Source organism: Trachemys scripta, chromosome 3, assembly GCF_013100865.1.
Source record: "Trachemys scripta elegans isolate TJP31775 chromosome 3, CAS_Tse_1.0, whole genome shotgun sequence".
Taxonomy (NCBI): Eukaryota; Metazoa; Chordata; order Testudines; family Emydidae; genus Trachemys; species Trachemys scripta.
Window position 1 is genome coordinate 186,259,095 of NC_048300.1, and position 21,649 is coordinate 186,280,743.

Genomic DNA, 21,649 nt, shown 5'->3' on the forward strand with positions numbered 1-21,649 from the left:
AAGTAGGATTTAAGTGGTTTCAAATAATAACAAACCGAACAAAGTAAGTCACCACGCAAAATAAAGCAAAAACACACAAGTCAGAGGCCTTGGCTACACTTAAGAATTCACAGCGCTGCCACGGCAGCGCTGTGAAGCACGAGTGTAGTCGCGCCGCCAGCGCTGCGAGAGCTCTCTCGCAGCTCTCTCGCAGCTCTCTCTGAGGGGAATAGCTTGCAGCGCTGCGACCGAGCGTGCAGCGCTGCAGGCGCTGATTACACTGGCGCTTTACAGCGCTGCACTTGCTGCGCTCGGGGGGAGGGGGGGGCACCAGTGTAGCCAAGGCCTAAGTCTAATACATTAAGAAACAGATCACAGGTAATATCTCATCTTCAGAGATGTTCCAATAAGCTGCTTTCACAGACTAGACCAGGGGTCTCAAATACGTGGCCGTGGGGCTGTTTTCTGCGGCCCGCGAGCTCCTCGCGGCCCCCCTGCCCTCCCCCAGCATTTACCTAGAGCGGCTCCAGCCCGACACGCACTGGCCAATGGGAACTGCCTGAAGCAACAGCAACACACAGACCCCTGTGCCCCTCCTCCCCCAGGCTCTGGCCACTTCCCGGAGCGGCGCGGGGGCAGGGTAGGGCAGGCAGGGAGCCTGCCCTTCCCCCGGTGTGCGCTGGGCCAGAGCCCGTCCCCCCGAACCTCCTGCCCTGAGCCCCCTGCTGTACCCCGCACCCGTCCTGCACCCCGACCCCTTGCCCTGAGCCCCCTGCTGCACCCCGCACCCTGACCACCTGCCACACCCCTCACCCCTCCTTCACCCCACACCCCAACTCCCTGCCCTGAGCCCCCGCCACACCCCACACCCATCCTGCACCCCCTGTGGGCAGGGAGGGGGCGGAGTTGGGGTGGAGATTTCGGGGAAGGGGTTGGAATGGGGGCAGGGAAGGGGTGGGAAGTGGCCGGGCAGGGGTGGGGCCTCATGGAAGGGGTGGAGTGGGGGCGGGGCTGAGGGCGGCGGGGGGGAAGTGTCAGTAATGCGGCCCTCGGGCCAATGTACTAGTCCTCATGTGGCCTTTGTGGTCATTTGAGTTTGAGACCCCTGGACTAGATACCTTTCTCATCTGGGCCCTATCCTTTCCCTGGTACAGTCCTTGTTAGTTCCAGCAAACATTTCCGGTGGTAAGCCGGGGTTTTCTCATGACTGGCAGCCCCCTTTGTTCTTCTCCCCCCCGTTTTATAGCTTTGGCACAGGGCGGGAATCTTTTGTCTGTGCTTGTCCCCACCCTTGCTTCATCAATGGAAAAGTACAAGGATTAAGCTGGATTCCAGTATCATGTAAGACCCTGAGGCCTTGGCTACACTTGCAAGTTACAGTGCTGTAAAGCCTCCCCCAGCGCTGTAACTCACTCCCTGTCCACACTGGCAGGGCACTTACAGCGCTGTATCTCCCTGGGTACACCGCTGCAGGTACTCCACATCTCCGAGAGGAATAACAGCTGCAGCAGAGTGGCTACGACTCACGGGTGTGAGTGTAAACGCTTGCAGCGCTGTACTAATCACCTTGTCAAGTGGCCAATCCTCTCCATTGTTGTGACCGGCTGCAGGAATGCGGAAGCGACGGTTTCAAAGCTCGTACCACAGAGAAAAGCAAACAGTTTGCAGCTTGCTTTGAGTGAGTGAATGAATGAGCAGGGGGCCGGGAGTTCGGAACTTGCTGACATGCTCCAAAAAGCACTCTTTCTCTCCCCACCCTCCTGTTTTGAAAAGCACGTTGCAGCCACATGAATGCTGGGATAGCTGTCCATAATGCACCGCTCCCAACACAGCTACAAATGTTACAAGTGTGGCCACGCCACTGCGCTGTCAGCTGTCAGTGTGGACAGACTGCAGCGCTTTTCCCTACTCAGCTGCATGAAGACAGGTTTACCTCACAGCGCTGTACAGCTGCAAGTGTAGCCAAGGCCTTAGTCTCAATTCTTCCTGGGTTGGCCCACACGTACATAGGAAGGTGTGCAGGTAAATAAACCATTAACAACCAATTGTCCTGGTTAATGGGAGCCATCAAGATTCTAAACCACCATTAATGGCCCACACTTTGCATAATTACAATAGGACCTCAGAGGCCTTGGCTACACTTAAGAATTCACAGCGCTGCCGCAGCAGCGCTGTGAAGCGCAAGTGTAGTCGCGCTGCCAGCGCTGCGAGAGCTCTCCGAGGGGAATAGCTTGCAGCGCTGCGAGCGAGCGTGCAGCGCTGCAGGCGCTGATTACACGGGCGCTTCACAGTGCTGCACTCGCTGCGCTCAGGGAGGGGGGCGTTTTCACGCCCCTAAGCGCAGCAAGTTGCAGCGCTGTACAGCACCAGTGTAGCCAAGGCCTCAGTTATATTAAAGTGATGTGGGGATTTGTTTCAGACAAATTACTAGCCCCTAGGCTGAACAGTTGTTTTCAAAGAATGGAAAACAACAAGCAGCGAAATAGAAAGGAAAAAGGCCAATGACAATCTTGCCCAATGAAGGAACTGTAGGAGTGGAATAGACTACATTAAATTACTCCCCTAGGACAGTGGTCTCCAAAGTGGGGTGTGCACACCCCAGGGGGTGCTCAAGACAATCCCTTGGGGGGCGCGGGAGGAGAAGCACCGCCGGGGGGGGTTGGAGTTAAAAAAAAAGGGGCGGCTGGAGGAGGGAGGGAACGAGCGAGTTGGGAAGCTGCCCGCCCCCACCCCTCCCAGCGGGCAGGGCCACCCGGAACGCAGGGGCTTTAGGGGCTGCAGGGCCCTGGGCTAAGAGGGCCCTGGGGCCCTGGCCTGCAGCTCTAAAGCCCCTTTCGGAATGTTGCCCTGAGTCCTCCGGCCTGTGGAGGAGCAGGGGCAGCCGCACAGCTAGCGGCCGGAAAGAAGCGGCACTTTCCCCTTCAAAGTGCCGCTTCTTTCCGGCTGCTGGCTGCGCGGCTGCCCCTGCTCCTCCAGAGTCCTCCGGCCTGTGCTCGCAGGGCCACATTCCACAGCCCCTAAAGCCCCTGCGTTCCGGGTGGCCCTGACGGGGGGTCGGGGGATAGCTCCCAGAATCGTGGCCATGGGGGTGGTGCCGTGTTGCGCAGAGCCACCTGCACACCCCCTGCACCAAACAGGAGCTGCCCCAGGTAAGTGCTCTGCACCTCCTGCCTGCCCCAACCCTGAGCCTCCTCCGGCATCCCCACCCTGAGCACGCTCCTGCACCCTAACTCCCTCCCAGACCCCACACCCCACTCTGAGCCGCCTCCCGCACCCTAACTCCCTCCCAGACTCCGCACCCCACCCTGAGCACCCTCCCGCACCCTAACTCCCTCCCAGACCCCGCACCCCACCCTGAGCCCCCTCCCGCACCCTAATCCTGATCCAGACCTTCGAACCGCTGTATCACAAAGTGTTAAACCAAAATTTTCAGAAATAATGAAGCATATTCAATCACATTGCTCTCACTAAAAATATTATTATTAATATTTTTTGTGAGAGCAAAAAGGTTTTTTGTACCGTTAATAAATAAAATACAATAACATTTTTTTTAAATATTGTTTATTTCATCTTTATCTCATCCTTTTTTAATTTCTATTTTTGTCTGTTTTATAATGTACATAAAATATTAATATAGTAGTACATGTATATAATTTATACATACATAAATATACATATATTGAGGGTGCGTGCTCAAAATTTTTCTACTGACAGGGGTGCGCAATCCAAAAAGTTTGGAGACCACTGCCCTAGGACACCATACCTATGATAGATTTGGATTTGTTATTATTCCCTTATAAGGGAATTATTTTCTCAAAGGCCGTCTTGTACAAAGACTTAGTTTTACTCCTCGCTTTCACAATCCTTCCTCACTGTCAGTCATTTCAAATTTGTGGCATGAAATTGCAAGTGCTCCAGATGCCAAACTCCCATACACATCAATAGTAATTTAGTCTCTGTGGAACACCTGCAGTAGCACACCCTTCTTTAAGATGAAGGAGGCATTTCAATTATAACTTTGCCGAGGTTCTTGTTTTCTTCCATGGTCCTGTGCGCCTCTACAATCCTGTGCAAAGGATAAACACTGTCAATGATTGGTTGGACATGAGGAGATCTGTCTTGGGAGAAATACGGCAACACTCTCTCTGTGAAGGCTTTCACCAGCTTTTCTTTATACTGAAGAGAAAAAATGAAAGGAGGTTATATTTTAAGAATTATTCCTACTTTTCTAATTCATGCACATATCTCTAAGTATTACCTATAAAAATGAGCATGTTTCTAAAAGATACACTACATTCCATAACATTATTGTATTGGGAGGCACTTATAATAATAGTCTACAATAGTTAAAGGCTGTAAGCCCTAAAGGAGAGGAATTGTTTAGGCTCCTCCAAGGAATTTAAATGATGGTAAATGGGTGACATATTTTCCCAAGGTAAGTGACAGAAGCTCCATCACAGAGGCATTTAAAATAAGATTGGACAAAGGACTTGAGAATATAGTGTAGGAACAATACTGTACTGCATCCTGGGTAGAATATATCTTAGGGTTTCATATTGCTGCCATCACTGTAATATCTTCTTGGTATTATTAGTTATTTGTATTACCATACTGCATAGGAGCCTTAGTCATGGCTTTTTTGTACACATCATAGCAAAGGAGAGTTTTGAGGAGGGACACGAAGGAAGATGATGAGTTGATTTTGCAGATGTTTACAGGGAGCTACTCCCAAGTATGAGGGGCAGCATAGAGAAAGCACTGACAGTGGGATCCATGAAGGGACTTAGGCATTGGAAGCTGAGTATCACAATGTGTAACTGTTAGGTGTTTAGATAAACAAACAGCACTGCGACCCACAAAGCCTGAGTGAGGTGCCTATGCTCCCTATACAATGAATAGGGAGAGAAGGTGTCTTTTTTAGACTGTGATCCACAAAAGCTAGCACGCAAGGTGGGAAGCAACCTAAGCTAGCCTGAGGGACGTGACCTAAGATCTGCATCTCTGTGAGAGATAGCACGCGTCAGTCTGGGCTGCACAACGATGCCTAACTGCTAGTGATACATGAATTGGGGGAAGATAGACTTTGGCTAGCTAAGTTGCATGCAGGGCCTGAAACAAAATGGTGGGAATGGGGGGATAACCATTTTTACAACTAGTGGTCTACTTAACTCATGGAGAAATCACACTGGGTGGTCAGAGACCAGATTTCATGGGGGAGGCCAGATTTCATGGTCTGTGATGTGATTTTCATGGCCACAAATTTAGATAGACCCCTATTTGTAACCTTTAGCCTAGGGGACAGGGTACTCACCAAGGCTGTGGGAGACCGCTGGTTGAAGTCCCCCCTCTTCCTGAATGGGAGAAGGGATTTAAACAGATATTAGGGATGTAAATATTGGTTTAAAAAGTTAACCGGTTAAATGATTAAAATTATATCGGTTAACCATTAACCAAAGTCGCTCAGCCTGCCGGGGCTGGGATCCTGCAAGCGTGGCTGGGGCTGGGGTCCCTCCGGCTGTTAAGGTCAGTTAACGGTAAGCCTAATGCTTACTGGTTAACCGTTTACATTCCTAACAGAGATCTGCCACCTCTCAGGTGAATGCCCTAAGAATAGACTACAGAGCCATTCTGTCTCTGGTCCAATTAATATTTAAGTATTTTATTGTTTGAGTGAAGTAGAACAACTTCAATAGGTGAGATTCTGGGAGCCCCCACATCAAAATATCCCACAGCTTAGTGCACTCACCTGAGAGGAGGCAGATCCCTCTTCAAATCCCTTCTCCCCCTCAGGAGGAGGAGGGACTTGAACTGGGGGTCTCCTACATCCTGGATGAATACCCTGACCACTAGGCTAAAAATTAGAAGGGAGGTCCTCCTCTTACTCTCTCCTTCCCTCCGGTTGCTTTCTGCGAACTCACCTGAGGGGTTGATCTAGTAGAGGCTGCCAACCAGATCAGTCCCCGGCACACGACTTGGACAACCAAACCCCTATCTTTCCCAGTTTGTGAATTGCTCTGAGGCATAGGCAGGAGATGAGCATTTGGATGTCTGTCATGAGACAGCAGTGCACATGCTCAGGCAGGAGATAGGCGCCTAGAGCGAGCTGCAGTGTGCATCCCCAGACGAAATACTTAAGTGTTGAGTGAGTTTAGGCACCTACAGAGTTAGGCAGCAGCCAAGCGGGAGTTTTGTGGATCACAGTGGTGCCTAAAAATGGGACTTAGGTGCCTAAATACCCTCTTGGATCCCTCCCTCAGGATCGTCCAAGTAAAGCCAGTTTTCACAAGTGCTCAGCACTTAGCAGCTCTCAAATGTGGGCGACTGAATGGAAGCAGAACTATTTTGAAAAACAGAACCGCAAATGATTTTATAGATATGTTCCCATTTTCAATTTCTTGTAAGTTTTGTTTCCTTTTAGGGGAAACATTTTCAGTGTACATAGATGGTACATACAAGAGGCTAATAAAAAACCCAGTTAACACAAATCATCCCTCCACTGGTTTCAGCTGTGTTACAACAGAAATGGATGTGGCACAAGTAGTACAAGGACAATATAGTTTGATTCTGGATTGCTTTCCGAGATATATAATAAAAAATTGAGTGTTATTTGTATGGTAATACATTAATACTATACTGCATTAATACAATAATGCAACAGTAATAATACCAAGCCGGAAGGGGTTGCAGGTGCTTTGGAGGATAGGATTACAATTCAAAATGATCTGGACAAACTGGAGAAATGGTCTGAAGTAAGTAGGATGAAATTCAATAAGGACAAATACAAAATACTCTACTTAGGAAGGAACAATCAGTTGCACACATACAAAATGGGAAATGACTGCCTAGGAAGGAGTACTGCAGAAAGGGATCTATGGGTCGTAGTGGACCACAAGCTAAATATGAGTCAACAGTATAACACTGCTGCAAAAAAAGCGAACATCATTCTGGGATGTATTAGCAGGAATGTTGTAAGCAAGACACAAGAAGTAATTCTTCCGCTCTACTCCATGCTGATTAGGCCTCAACTGGAGAATTTTGTCCAGTTCTGGGCGCCATGTTTCAGGAAAGATGTAGACAAATTGGAGAAAGTCCAGAGAAGAGCAACAAAAATGATTAAACATGACCTAGGAGAGAAGATTGAAAAAATTGGGTTTGTTTAATCTGGAAAAGAGAAGACTGAGAGGGGACATGATAACAGTTTTCAAGTACATAAGAGGTTGTTACAATGAGGAGGGAGAAAATTTGTTCTTAACCACTGAGGATAGGACAAGAAGCAATGGGCTTAAATTCCAACAAGGAAGGTTTAGGTTGGACATTAGGAAAACTTCCTAAATGTCAGGGTAGTTAAGCCCTGGAATAAATTGCCTACGGAAGTTGTGGAATCTCCATGTTTGGAGATTTTTAAGAGCAGGTTAGACAAACACCTGTCAGTGATGGTCTAGATAATACTTAGTCCTGTCATGAGTGCAGGGAAATGGACTAGATGACCTCTTAAGGTCCCTTCCAGTTCTATGATTCTATGAATACAATATTTTATCACTGGTATTAAAAGGAAACAAAGTAATTAGAAGGACAGATTCCTGTGTTAAACTAAATAAAGAGGTTGCTAGTCATCACTTGCCTCCTTTTCTCGTGATCTTAACAGACTAGTAAGCAGGCTCCCTCTTTTGGAAAGCAACCTTGCAAGCAGATCTCCATGTACTTCACCTTCACCCAACAGTCCATACACAATCCACTGGCCATCAGTACTCAGACAATTGAGGTTCTTCTCCCAGTAGGAACCACCAATGCAGTCTAAAATAATATCCACTCCAGAGCCTCAAGTGGAACAGAAAGGATTTCAATAATGTACTTTGGAGAAATCAAAATGTGGGATAATTTGAAACAAAACAAAACAACAACAACAACAACAAAAAACAGACTTAGACGAGTAGGTCTGTATACAGAGAGGCACAGTCCTATAACTCTTAGGCCTGGTCTACACTATGAGTTTAATTCGAATTTAGCAGCGTTAAATCGAATTAACCCTGCACCTGTCCACACAACGAAGCCATTTATTTCGAAATAAAGGGCTCTTAAAATCGATTTCTGTACTCCTCCCCGACGAGCGGAGTAGCGCCAAAATCAATATTGTCATTTCGAATTAGGGTTAGTGTGGCCGCAATTCGATGGTATTGGCCTCTGGGAGCTATCCCACAGTACACCATTGTGACCGCTCTGGACAGCAATCTGAACTCGGATGCACTGGCCAGGTAGACAGGAAAAGCCCCGCGAACATTTGAATTTCATTTCCTGTTTGCCCATCACAGGAGAGCATAGGTGACCACAGAGAGCTCATCAGCACAGATAACCATGCAGGCTGATAATCGAAAAAGAGCACCAACATGGACCATACGGGAGGTACTGGATTTGATTGTTATATGGGGAGAGGATTCAGTGATAGCAGAACTTCGTTTGAAAAGATGAAATGCCAAAACTTTTGAAAAAATCTCCAAGGGCATGATGGAGAGAGGCCACAATAGGGACTCAGAGCAGTGCCGCGTGAAAGTCAAGGAGCTCAGACAGGCCTATCAGAAAACAAAGGAGGCAAACGGTCGCTCCGGGTCAGAGCTGCAGACATGCCGCTTCTACGCTGAGCTGCATGCAATTCTAGGGGGGGCCGCCACCACTACCCCACCTCTGACCGTGGATTCCGAGGCGGGGGTAATCTCATCAGCCACACCTGAGGATTCTGTGGACGGGGAAGAGGTGGAGGAGGAAGAGGAGGACGAGCTTGCGAAGAGCACACAGCACTCTGTTCTCCCCAACAGCCAGGATCTTTTTCTCAGCCTGACTGAAGTACCTTCCCAAGCCTCCCAAGCCAGTACCCAAGACCAGGACCCCATGGAAGGGACCTCAGGTGACTTTACCTTTTAAAATATAAAACATGGTTTAAAAGCAAGCGTTTTTTAATGATTAATTTGCCCTGAGGACTTGGGATGCATTCGCGGCCAGTACGGCTACTGGAAAAGTCTCTTAACGTGTCTGGGGATGGAGCGGAAATCCTCCAGGGACATCTCCATGAAGCTCTCCTGGAGGTACTCCAAAAGCCTTTGCAGAAGGTTTCTGGGCAGTGCAGCCTTATTCCGCCCTCCATGGTAGGACACTTGACCACGCCATGCTAGTAGCAAGTAATCTGGTATCATTGCATGACAAAGCCTGGCAGCGTATGGTCCCGGTGTTTGCAGGCATTCAAGCAACATCCGTTCTTTATCTTGCTGTGTAATCCTCAGGAGAGTGATATCGCTCATGGTAACCTGGTTGAAATATGGGAATTTAATTAAGGGGACAGAGGTGGCCGTTCCTACTGGGCTGTTTGCCTGTGGCTGAAAAGAAATCCTTCTCTGCAGTTAGCCAAGGGCGGGAAAGGGGGTGGGAATTGGCGCTGCGCTTTTTGCCTTTGGCTAGCAGGGATCTTCCCTTATACCAGCCACACGGTGGGGGGAGGGGTACAGCGATCATCCCAGATAATTCATGGCGGGAGGGGGTGTGGGGGGTTAGTTTGGTTTCTGCAGGGATCTTCCCTGATACCAGCCATGAGGTGGGGGGAGGGATAAAGCGATCATCCCAGAGAATTGGATGGCGGGGGTTAGTTTGTTTTCTGCTGCTGAAGGTTAACAGGAAAACCGCAGCAGTCAACGGGCTTTGCTTGGTATGTGGGAAAGGAGGGCGCAGAAGCCGAAAGACAATGGCTTACCATGGTCACATGCAAGCTGAATTCTGTTGCCCAGACCTGCATCTGTGATCTCTAACACTAAAGCCACAGGCACTCAATATTAAGATGGAAAATGCGACCTTGTACTGAAATCACATGTGCTATGTAATGTGAATAGTGTTGTTCACCATGAAAGAGTATAAGCATTGTTCTGTAAAATGTATCATTTTAAAAACTTCTCTCCTTTTTAATCATCCCTCCAGCAGCTGCAAATTTTTCAAGCCTCCCTCCTCCGTCCCGAAGGCTATCTCAGATAAGGCGGCGGAGAAAGAGGATGCGAGACGACATGTTCTCGGAAATAATGGAATGCACCCGCAATGAAATAGCTCATTTGAATGAGTGGAAGGACACGGTATCTAAGTACAGGAAAGATGCCAATGAACGTGAGGTCATGAGGGACGCTCAAGATGAGAGGTGGCAGGCTGCAACGCTGGGGCTGCTGCATGATCAAACGGACATGCTCCGGCGTCTGGTGGAGCTTCAGGAACGGCAGCAGGATAACAGACTGCCGCTGCAGCTGCTGTATAACCTCCCTCCCCCCTCACCATGTTCCATATCCTCCTCACCCAGACGTGTAAGAACGCGGGGGAGGGGGGAGGGAGGCTCCGTGCACCCTCCCACTCCACCCCAGTGGACAGCCCAACCAAAAGGCTGTCATTATATTGAATTTTTTCAGTGGCCTTTTACTTACCTCCTATCCTCCTCCCAAACCTCACCCAGGTTACCTTGTCAGTTCTCTCCTTATGTTTATAATCAATTAATAAAGAATACATGATTTTTAAACGATAGTGACTTTATTTCCTTTAAAAGCAAGCTGTGATTTAAGGGGGGAGGGTGATTTGCTTACAGGGAATGAGTCAATCAAGGGGGCGGGTTTCAACAAACAGAACTTTCACACTGTAGCCTGGCCAGTCATGAAACTGGTTTTCAAAGCTTCTCTGATGCACAGCACTTCCTGGTGTGATCTTCTAATAGCCCTGGTGTCTGGCTGTGCATAATCAGCAGCCAGGCGATTTGCCTCAGCCTCCCACCCCTCCATAAAGGTCTCCCCCTTACTCTCACAGAGATTGTGGAGCACACAGCAAGCAGCAATAACAATGGGGATATTGGTTTGGCTGAGGTCTGACCGAGTCAGTAACGAGCGCCAGTGAACTTTTAAATGGCCAAATGCACATTCTGCACTTGCTCAGCCTGTAGTTGAACAGCTCCTGACTCCTGTCCAGGCTGCCTATGTATGGCTTCATGAGCCATGGGATTAAGGGGTAGGCTGGGTCCCCAAGGATAACTATTGGCATTTCAACATCCCCAACAGTTATTTTCTGGTCCGGGAAGTAAGTCCCTTGCTGCAGCCGTTTAAACAGAGTAGTGTTCCTGAAGACGCGAGCATCATGAACCCTTCCCGGCCAGCCCATGTTGATGTTGGTGAAACGTCCCTTGTGATCCACAAGTGCTTGCAGCACCATTGAAAAGTACCCCTTGCGGTTTATGTACTGGGTACCCTGGTGCTCCGGTGCCAAGATAGGGATATGGGTTCCATCTATCGCTCCACCACAGTTAGGGAATCCCATTTCAGCAAAGCCATCCACTCTGACCTGCACATTTCCCAGAGTCACTACCTTTCGTAGCAGCAGCTCAGTGATTGCTTTGGCTACTTGCATCACAGCAGCCCCCACAGTAGATTTGCCCACTCCAAATTGATTCCCGACTGACCGGTAGCTGTCTGGCGTTGCAAGCTTCCACAGGGCTATCACCATTTGCTTCTCAACTGTGAGGGCTGCTCTCATCTTGGTATTCTGGCACTTCAGGGCAGGGGAAAGCAAGCCACAAAGTTCCATGAAAGTGCCCTTACGCATGCGAAAGTTTCGCAGCCACTGGGAATCGTCCCACACCTGCAACACGATGCGGTCCCACCAGTCTGTGCTTGTTTCCCGGGCCCAGAATCGGCGTTCCACAGCTAAAACCTGCCCCATTAACAGCATGATCTCCAAAGCACCGGGGCCCGCGGTTTGATAGAATTCCATGTCCATGTCCTCATCACTCTCGCCGCCACACTGCCGTAGCCTACTCCTCGCCGCCTGGTTTTGCAGGTTCTGGTTCAGCATAAACTGCACAATAACGCGCGAGGTGTTTACAATGTTCAAGACTGCTGTCTTGAGCTGAGCGGGCTCCATGCTTGCCGTGGTATGGCGTCTGCACTGTTCACCCAGGAAAAAGGCGCGAAACAGTTGTCTGCCGTTGCTTCCCTGGAGAGGGGGGAGGATGTACCCAGAACCACCCGTGACAATGTTTTTGGCCCCATCTGGCATTGGGATCTCAACCCAGAATTCCAATGGGCGGAGGAGACTGCGGGAACTATGGGATAGCTATAGGATAGCTACCCACGGTGCAACGCTCCGGAAATCGACGCTAGCCCCGGTACATGGACGCACACCGCCGAATTAATGTGCTTAGTGTGGCCGCATACATTCGACTTTATACAATCTGTTTCCAAAATTCGAATTATATAAATTCGGATTAATCCCGTAGTGTAGACATACCCTTACTTATGGGATTAGTCCCACTGAAGTCAATGTGACTACTTGTGAGTAATAACTGCAGGGCTAGGCTAAATATAAATATATACATACACATATGCAAACCCATAAACAATGCCCTAAATATCCATAGAAAGAACAATAACTTTTTTCTAGGAACAGTGGGCAGGTAAAAAAATTGTGTACATTTTTTGTGCCCACAGTCAAACATTTAGCAAAACCAAAACAAAGGGGGCACTGCTGAAAATAGGGTCCGGTTAGACAAGTTATGTGCTGACATTGGGTCTGTCCTGCAGTTGCTGAGCATATTGAAATCTTATTGAAACCAGCCACTTCCAAGGTGAAATGCAATAACTATATAAAGTGCATAACACTAAATAGAAGCTTAAGACAGGAAGTGAAGGTTGTCACATCTGAATAAAACTAGAGTGGGAATGATTGCTAGGTGGAACATAATTATCCAACTTGGAATTTGGCCAGGACATCATTATTCAAACTAGTCATGGGATTTTTAACACTGCTAGTGCTCAAGACCTGTGTTTTAGGCCTCATCTAGGACTACAGATTCCCCTCCCAGCCAACAACTGATGGGCCATAACAGGTTTGAGATGGGGAGACATTCTGGCCTTCCGTGTGAAAATCAACCTCCCTGATAGGATGATCCCTTTGAAAATCTAAGGCTACTTCTATGCTGCAACACTAATAACCCACGGCACTGAGTTTCAGAGCCTGGGACAATTGACTTGGGTTTGTGGGGCTTGGGCTGCAGGGCTAAAAATTGCAGCATAGACATTTGGGCTCAGGCCTGGGCTCTAAGACCTACCCCCTTGTGAGGTTTCAGACCCACGACTCCAGCCCAAACCCGAATGTCTACACTGCAATGTTTAGCCCCGCAAGCCCAAAACAGCTGACCTGGGCCAGCCATAGCCGTACTATGGATCTTTTACTGCAGTGTAGATGTAGCCTAGTTGAAACACAACAGCAACGTCATAGGAGAAGAATGCAGACTTTTCCTAAATCATGATTATGAATACCAGTGCAATTGTTGGGTTACCCAAACATTCTCACCGTTGGTGAACTCCAGGGCCCTTTCGCTAAAATCCTCCTCCTTGTAGTTGAACCCAGCAGCTGCTCCGAGTTTTGCTGCCAGCTGGAGTTTCTCTTGTGTTCCAGCTGTTACAATGGGAATAGCTTTTGCCAGTCTAGTCAGTTGAATGGCTGCTGTGCCAACTCCACTAGCTCCTGCGTGGATCAGCACTGTCTGTCCACTCTGTACTTTACCTGAAGCAAAACATAGGGAAATGAACGACCCATTTGGGACAGCCTTCAGATTAGACGTGGTTGTGGTAAAAAGTGCTCAATAACAACTGAACAAATTAACTCTAATCTGTGGATTCTGCAGCTAAAATAAGCAGCTTTTGAACACCTTTAATGAGGGAAAAAATCCAGACCTGGTGTAAGTGCATGCAGTAAAACACTGAATAGCTGCTCTGTAAGTGAGCACCATATATCTTGTTCACTGAATGTGGCAGGGGGATCCTGTGAAAAAAATAGTGTGTGATCATTTCATAGGGACTGTATCATAATGTATACGCGCAAGGTGAGAAAACTGAGATCGCACAGGCAACCTTAATTCTGGCAGTCTTAATTTTTGAGTCCTTGATTTGCAATCTTAATAACGTTCCTTTAACTTATTTTTTTGTTTGTAATTTCCTATGTTTTAAAGAAAGCAAACAGAAATTCTATGATGTGGAATCATGATGACACGTATGGTTTATCAGCAGGGTTAGAACCATTAGATACATCATGCAGACATAGGTGCTGAAACTAGGGGTGCTGGGGTGCTTCTACATCCTCTGGCTTGAAGTGGTTTCCATCATATACAGGGTTTACAGTTTGGTTCAATGGCTCTCGGCACCCCCGCTATACAGATTGTTCCAGCACTCCTGAATACAGATCTCTGATATTAGAGCTAATGTAATAAATAATAGCAGTAGTAGTTGTAATCCCCTGTGTGGACCAGCACTAGACACTTTGCCAGAGGGTTTCACAGGTATTTTCTGATAGAAGAGGAATGGTGAGACTCAAGAATCTTAAGTTCCATTCGAGGCTCTAGAGGGGAGCGTTCTCTACTGGGCACAGACTCTTCTGCCTGTTTTCCTCAAGCTTGACCCCTTGACCACCTGTCCCTGTCGCAATCCTGTCTCTTCCTTACCTGCTTCCTCATTCTAGTCTCACCTAGCCAGTCCCAGTCTCCATTCCTCAGATTTCTTATCCCAGTCCCAGTTTCCTTGTCCAGCTAGTCCTTGTGTGCCCCTCTGGATCCTCCATTCCAATCCCAATCTCCACCAGCACTCACAGTCCTAGTCTTCCTCCCAGTTTTCCTGCCTAACTATTCCCATTTTCCCCTCCACACAGCCCTGGCACCTTATCCCCTGTCTCCTTGCCACCCAGTCCTAGCTCCCCCTCCTAGCTACTCATCCAATCTGTCTCTGTTCAGTTATCCCCCACATTCCCCACCTCAGTTCCCATTCCAACTCACCTTGTGGCCTCTCATCCAATCCCAGTGCCCCCACCCAGTTCCTTATCCAAGTCTCTGTGCCCAGCCTGCCATAGTTCTTCCACTGCACCCTAACTCCTTGTCAGCTCTGTCTCCCCTCCAGGGCTGGCTCTAACTTTTTTGCTGCCCCAAGCAGCAAAAAAAGCGCCGCCCCGCCGAGCCCCCCCCCCCGCCAAGTGCCGCGCTGCGCCGCCGGAACCACTCCCTGAGCGCCGCGCTCCACGCCGCCCCCCCGCCAAGTGCCGCGCCGCCAGAGCCAGCCCCCCTCCCGCCGAGCACCGCACTGCCGGAACCCCCCCCCCGAGTGCCATGCCCCGTGCTGCCCCCTTGCCGAGCGCCGCGCCGCTGGAACCCCTCCCTGAGCGCCGCGCCCCGCGCCGCCCCGCCCCTCCCCCCGCCGAGCGCCTCGCCACCGGAGCGCCCCTCCCGCAGAATGCCGCGCTGCGCCGTGCTGCCCCCCGCCACCCCAAGATTGGCCGCCCCTTACCAGGTGCCGCCCCAAGCATGTGCTTGGTTGCCTGGTGCCTGGAGCCGGCCCTGCTCCCCTCCACCCACTTCCTTCCCCATGACACTGAGCTCCTGCCCCTGGATCCCATTTCCAGGCTCCTTGCCCAGCCAATCCCTACTTTAGGGCCTGTCTAATATGTTCCATGTGGGATTTTAAAAATGCTGAGCATCCATCTAACGTCAATGGGAGTTTAACCTACAAATACAGCTGTCTCTGGGAACCAAGGCACAGCCTGGGAACACCCAGGGGTCGGCAACCTTTCAGAAGTGGTGTGCCGAGTCTTCATTTATTCACTCTAATTTAAGGTTTCGCGTGCCAGTAATACACTTTAACGTTTTTAGAAGGTCTCTTTCTATAAGTCTATAATATATAACTAGACTATTGTTGTATGTAAAGTAAATAAGGTTTTAAAAATATTTAAGAAGCTTCATTTAAAATTAAATTAAAATGCAGAGCCACCAGGACCCGAACAGTGTGAGTGCTATTGAAAATCAGCTCGCGTGCTGCCTTCGGCACACGTGCCATAGGTTGCCTACCCCTGATCTGCCCTATAATTCCAAACCATGCTCAGACAGTATCAGGCGACAATCATGGTGTGTGTGGACCTCCCAACATCGTTGAGTTTGTAGTGAAGTCAGACTCTTAGAGGTAGGCCTTGCTTTGGGGGAGAATACAGCATTTGGGGTTAATGGAAAGCTGTAGTTCCCAGCTGGGAAATACAGATGCAAAGTACAGTAGAACCTCAGAGTTTCGAACACCTTGGGAATGGAGGTTGTTCATAACTCTGAAATGTTTGTAACTCTGAACAAAATGTTTTGGTTGTTCTTTCAAAAGATTACAACTGAACATTGACTTAATACTGCTTTGAAACTTTATTATGCAGAAGAAAAATGCTGCTTTTAACCATCTTAATTTAAATGAAACAAGCACAGAAACAATTTCCTTACCTTGTCAAAAAAAATTAAACTTTCCCTTAATTTTTTTTAGTAGTTTACGTTTAACACAGCACTGCATTGTATTTGCTTTTTTTTTTCTGCCGCTGCCTAATTGCGTACTTCTGGTGCCAACATGTGGTTGACCGGTCAGTTCGTAACTCTGAGGTTCTACTGTAAAGCCAAGCCCCTTTTTGTATTCTTCCCTTTTACATATGCAATCAGGAAAACAAGTTATTATTGAGTAGATGTGGCCAACCTTTAGGAATTTAGGTCTTGTACATCTAAGGCATGTGGACAAGAAAGGTCAAAGGGCTAGATGGATGGAGTGACATAGAAAAAGCTCTTCAAAGGCAAGTGACATTCAGATCTGGGCAATGAATAGAAGAAAATGGCAAACTGGATTTGCAGATACACCACTCACCTACAAAATGCAGCAACTGAAAGGCTGTTAGCCAGGCTTCAGGAATGGCTGCAGCCTGAACAAAAGTCATATCATTAGGGATCAGCATCAGATGACCTTCTGGCACAGTGACGTATTCTGCCTGGCCACCCCCAGACAGCAGAGCCATCACTGTATCTCCAGTTTTCCACTGACCCTTGCAACCAGGTCCGAACCCAGCCACAAGTCCTGCTGCTTCTAAGCCTAAAATGTCACTTGCTCCTTTTGGGGAAGGATACTTTCCTCTCCTCTGCAAAAACAGAAAGAATAATCAGTGCAATGAACTGCAATTTGATCTGCCACTTAACCTAATCTCTCTTTATTCAGTCTTACTTCAGAACCCACCCTAGGTTTTAGTTCTGGTCATAACCTGCAAATAAATTTCAATCCGGGTCTTTTTAGGATCTCCCATTCTTGGTGGTATTTTTAGCAATAATTACACTTCCTTTTTTAGGCTGAGCATGCTTTGTTCTTGAAACTTTATATGTCTGTAACCAACTGGTGAGTGTGTTACAGGTCCCCTCAGTGCTGATCTGCTGAAGATATGAGTTATTCCCACTTCCTGAGTTTTAGCACAAGCTACAGACACTCATGCTTTTAGTTCTGGAGGTCCCTGGTTCAGTCCCCAGTGTATCAGCCAAGACGTTGGCTGCTAACGTATGTTTTAAGAGGTAGGTAGAATGTGACTACTTAAATTGGAATTTAGCCAAGGTACTAGAGTTAACACCCTTATGTTCATGAGAATGTTATGGGAATTTTTAAGTGACCACGAGTGACTAGAGCTTGTTTTCATCTCATCTGAAAGGAGCCACCTCCAGGAGCACAGTGCCCCTGATATCATAATGGGTCATAGGTTCAGTGAGGACTCAGATGAAGAAGTGCCACCTACTGAATCACCAACCACCTCTTTTTGCAGCACTCTGAGCTTGTCCTTGGAGATCGCTCATCAAAGTACTAACCAGGTCCAACCCCTCTTAACTTTTCAGATCTGTCAAAATTCAAGCCAGACTCTTCTGTTACTCAAAAATTGAGTCTAAGCAATGCAGTGTGTCCCACAGGTCTATAAGTCATCTTAACAAAGACATACCTGGAGTAAGTCAGCCCTATTCAGAGCACTGGCAGACACTTTTATAAGGACTTCTCCTTTTCCTGGATGTGGTTTCGGTACCTCTTTCACATATAGATTCTCTGGGCCTCCTGGCTGGTCAAAATAAGCTGCCAACATTTTCTCTGAACCAATACAAAAAGGAAAGCACTAAAGCAGGTGTATTTGGTTGTCACTAGGCAACCCATGTTCAGCGTTAAGACGCCAATTGTTGATATCCATTCATGAACCTAGACTGCCCCAAAGACTCCACTGTGCACAACTTGGACAATCTAGTCCAGGCTCCAGCATAAACAATGTGGGATGGGGGATGGTGGCAGGTACTACAGGAATAGGTTTAAAAGTTAATGCATTATATTCAAACCAAGACAAAACATTAATTTCAAAACAGTCATCTACTGACCCACAAAGTTAGGGTCACTTTGCATGAAATCAGAGGTCCCAATCCTGTAGGGAGCTCTGTGTGGATGTGCCCCTCATGCAGCCTCATTGACTTCAAAGGACTCCGTGTGAGTGAAGAAATCCACCAGCATGGAGCTGATGGCAGGATCAGGGGATCAGTGTTCAAGCTGCCAAGGTACATTGGACTGTAAAATAATTGACACAGACAAAGAGCGAAACATAATTTTAAACACCTCAGTAGAGGGAGCAAGAATAATTTATTTAATATGTATAAAGTTTTATCTAACCGCAGAGTTGTGATTCAGCCCTTCAGCTGCCAATATAAAGACACAGTAAAACAGCAGAAGGTTGATTTGAGACAGAAAATGATTACAGGTTTAAAAACCTCCTGATTCATTCTTCTTAGCAGGAGATTCCTCTGTGCCTGACTTGCTCTAGGAATCTCATGATTTCTCCCACTAACTGTTGTAGTCCTGTGGGTGCTAGGTGACTTTCTCTCCTCATATGATTCCTTGATTCTTGATTCCTCTGCTTTGGCGGTATCTGTCGAGATGTGAAGCGTGCACAAGCTGGTACAGAGTCAGCCTGCCTGGCAGATTTGGGTCAGAAAAGATTCTCCATTGGTGCAATGGGAAGGGCAACAGGAGATGGGAAATCACAGAGGTGCTCATCTTCTGTATTATCTACTGAGTGCCAACCTTGTGCCCAGCACTGTACAGAATATGGAGGAGAATGGATCACTGCCCCAAGGAGCCTGCAGTCTTAGGCTCTAATCCTGCAAACTCTTAAGCATATGTAGGACTTTACTCACATGGAGTTGTCTCATTGATTTAAAATACAAATGTTACCAGTGAATGTTATTTTAATAGAACTACCCACAGGACTAACATTATGCAGCTACTTAAGTGCTTGCAGGATTAGGGCCTAGGATGACAAAACAATACACAATTGAGACACACAGAACACTGGGAAATTGATTCACCACATGTCACTGCAGGGGTTATTTTATGATGATTAAATATTTCTCTCAATGATTAACTCTCAGCTGCACTAATCAGGCACAGAAATTGCAAAGAAAGCCAACCCTGAAATAATGGGAGTCTTACAGAGCTCCACCAGACACCTTCCCACAAGACAGTTTGCTCCTGCTTTCCGCATTTTCATCTTTATTGTGCATGTTAAAGTGAATGATGAAAATTAGCAGATCAATGCCATCAGTGTGAAATTTAGTCAATAAATAAATAAAAAATAAAGATGTTATACTCATTCCTTAATCCCTCTATCTTTATCCATAATTTTTCAAAACACATTTTTTACACATGCTTTTTCCTCTTCGTTGCTAGGTGAAAGACTCATACAGAAATCACAGTAAAATACTATAGTGAAACTGACTATTTACAAAGTGCTTTCAAATGCACAGAACTGGAATACATAGAGAATATAACATTTGCTTCCACTCTAATCCTTTCAGTCACAGTAATCTCGGGTTGGTTTACAACAGAGATAGGTAAAAAATTTGTAGAACAAAGTAGCATTTAAAAAAAACTGATGATGACTTCTCTTCGGCCCACTTCAAACTAGTAAACATCCAAGCAAGCACATCTTTTACATGTTTGCCTGATTGTCAATAACTAATTAGGACAATAAAATTGACCAAAATAATTTAAGCAATGTAGATATTTGGGTCCTGGGTACAATTTAATACTCACCTTTATCCTGCATTCCAAGAAAGGTTTTCCACACACAGGGAGCAAAAGTCAATCCCTTTCTTTTAAAGCAGTTTGATTTCACTTCCTCCTTTCCGAGCCCTGCCCCTAGAAGAAGTTATCATCTAACCCAACAGGGTGGAGAGGAGAAAGAATGAGATTGTATTTTATATTTAAAGCAAAAACACATACAGAATTCAAAGTCAGAGATTTTGATAAACTTCTACAAACAAACATGTTTTTGCTTGATCAGTCTGATTCCCGTCATTGTGGTAATCAGGCAGAAATCTATACCCTTCTTCCCTATGTAAGCAAAGGGATTTGGTCTAGTTCCTCTCTTTTTTACAGTGCTTTTTTGAATATGAAAACACTTTTCCCTAGGAAAAATGTTTGATTGTTGACCTGGCTTCTGGACTCTGAATGCTGCAAGCTGGGTTTATTTAACAAATTGGTTTTAACTGTAGAGCTTGTTGGGAGTATAAGGTAGGAAACTGAATCACAAGTCCACCCAATTTAGGCTTAATCAGTTTGCACCTTTATTTATAAACTTTCAGACAGAATTATTGTCATGTATAGTGTCAGAACATATATTTATGCCTGACGGTAAAGAGATAAAATCAGGGCCGTAACTAGGGCGCGGCAAACGGGGCAGTCACCCAGGCAAAAAGCCATTGGGGCAGAAAAATGGGGTGGCGTGGGGGGGATGCAGGGTCACGTGTGTCCCCCCATTTCTGCCTTCCATTTAGCACAGGGGTTTACAAACTGTGGGGTGTGCCCCCCACAATTTGAAAACTGTTGCCTCCTGCCAGGAGCTGGCGTATTGGAAGTTGGTGGGAGCCGCCAGGTCTGCTCTTTATGGCCGGCCCTCCCCAGGCAGGGCGGGTGGCACAGCCAGTGGTGGCACAGCCACTGGGCCAATGGGGCCTGTGCCCAGGGTCCAAGCCAATTGGGGGGCCCTGGAAAAATCACCTCTAGGCCCTGGAAAAATGAGCACCCCTCACGCCCCGACCTGCTCCACCTGCCCGGTGCTCCTGCCTGGGAGCGGGTTCGGGGCGCGCAGACTTGCCCCGCTCCGCCCACCCCCGTGTCCCAACCCTGCTCCCCCTGGCAGGAGTACCAAGCAGGTGGGTGGAGCAGGGCAAGCCCCCGTGTGCTGACCCCCCTCCCCCCTCCCCTGGCAGGAGTGCTGGGCAGCAGGGACTGCAGGCGGAAGGGATGGGGAGGGGCCCCCACTTGCTCTGGCCCACGGCCTCACAAAACTGTAATCTGCCTCTGGGCACAGCTGTGAGCTGTGCCCACGTAGCCGAGCTGCCATGAGATGCTCCCTGAGATGTTTGCTCGCTGCTGCCCTGGTGCTCAGGGGATCAGGGAAGGGAGGGCTGCCAGGCAACCAGCTAGCACCCTAGCTCCCATAGCGCAGAGAGCCAGGAGTCCAAGCATACCGGGCAGCTCCCACCACCTTCCAATCCGCCAACTCCTGGCAGGAGGCGACGGTTTTCAAATTGTGGGGGACCCGTCCCACAGTTTGAAAACCTCTGTGCTAAATGGAAGGCAGAAATCTGAAGGTGCACGTGACCCCGCGTGACCCCCCGCCCCACATCACCTCTAGGGAGAACAAATATGCTTGCTCGCCCCGGCACTAAAATGCCCAGTTACGGCTCTGGAGAAGATGGAATAGTTAGGTGTCCGAACCTGAGATGTGGATGGCCAGGCTTACTGGGAGAGCA

General features: G+C 47.8%; 1 protein-coding gene across 1 annotated transcript; it reads right to left on the reverse strand.

The window, feature by feature from the left end:
* Window positions 1–3,666: 3,666 nt before the first annotated feature.
* Window positions 3,667–20,077, reverse strand: TP53I3 (tumor protein p53 inducible protein 3). The gene is made up of 6 exons (XM_034766610.1): window positions 19,926–20,077; window positions 17,797–17,939; window positions 16,692–16,959; window positions 13,336–13,548; window positions 7,601–7,797; window positions 3,667–4,155 (listed from the first exon to the last, which is right to left on the reverse strand). Exons 1-6 carry the CDS (start codon window positions 19,936–19,938, stop codon window positions 3,967–3,969), a joined length of 1,023 nt encoding a protein of 340 aa, XP_034622501.1. The 5' UTR covers window positions 19,939–20,077; the 3' UTR covers window positions 3,667–3,966.
* Window positions 20,078–21,649: the final 1,572 nt, after the last annotated feature.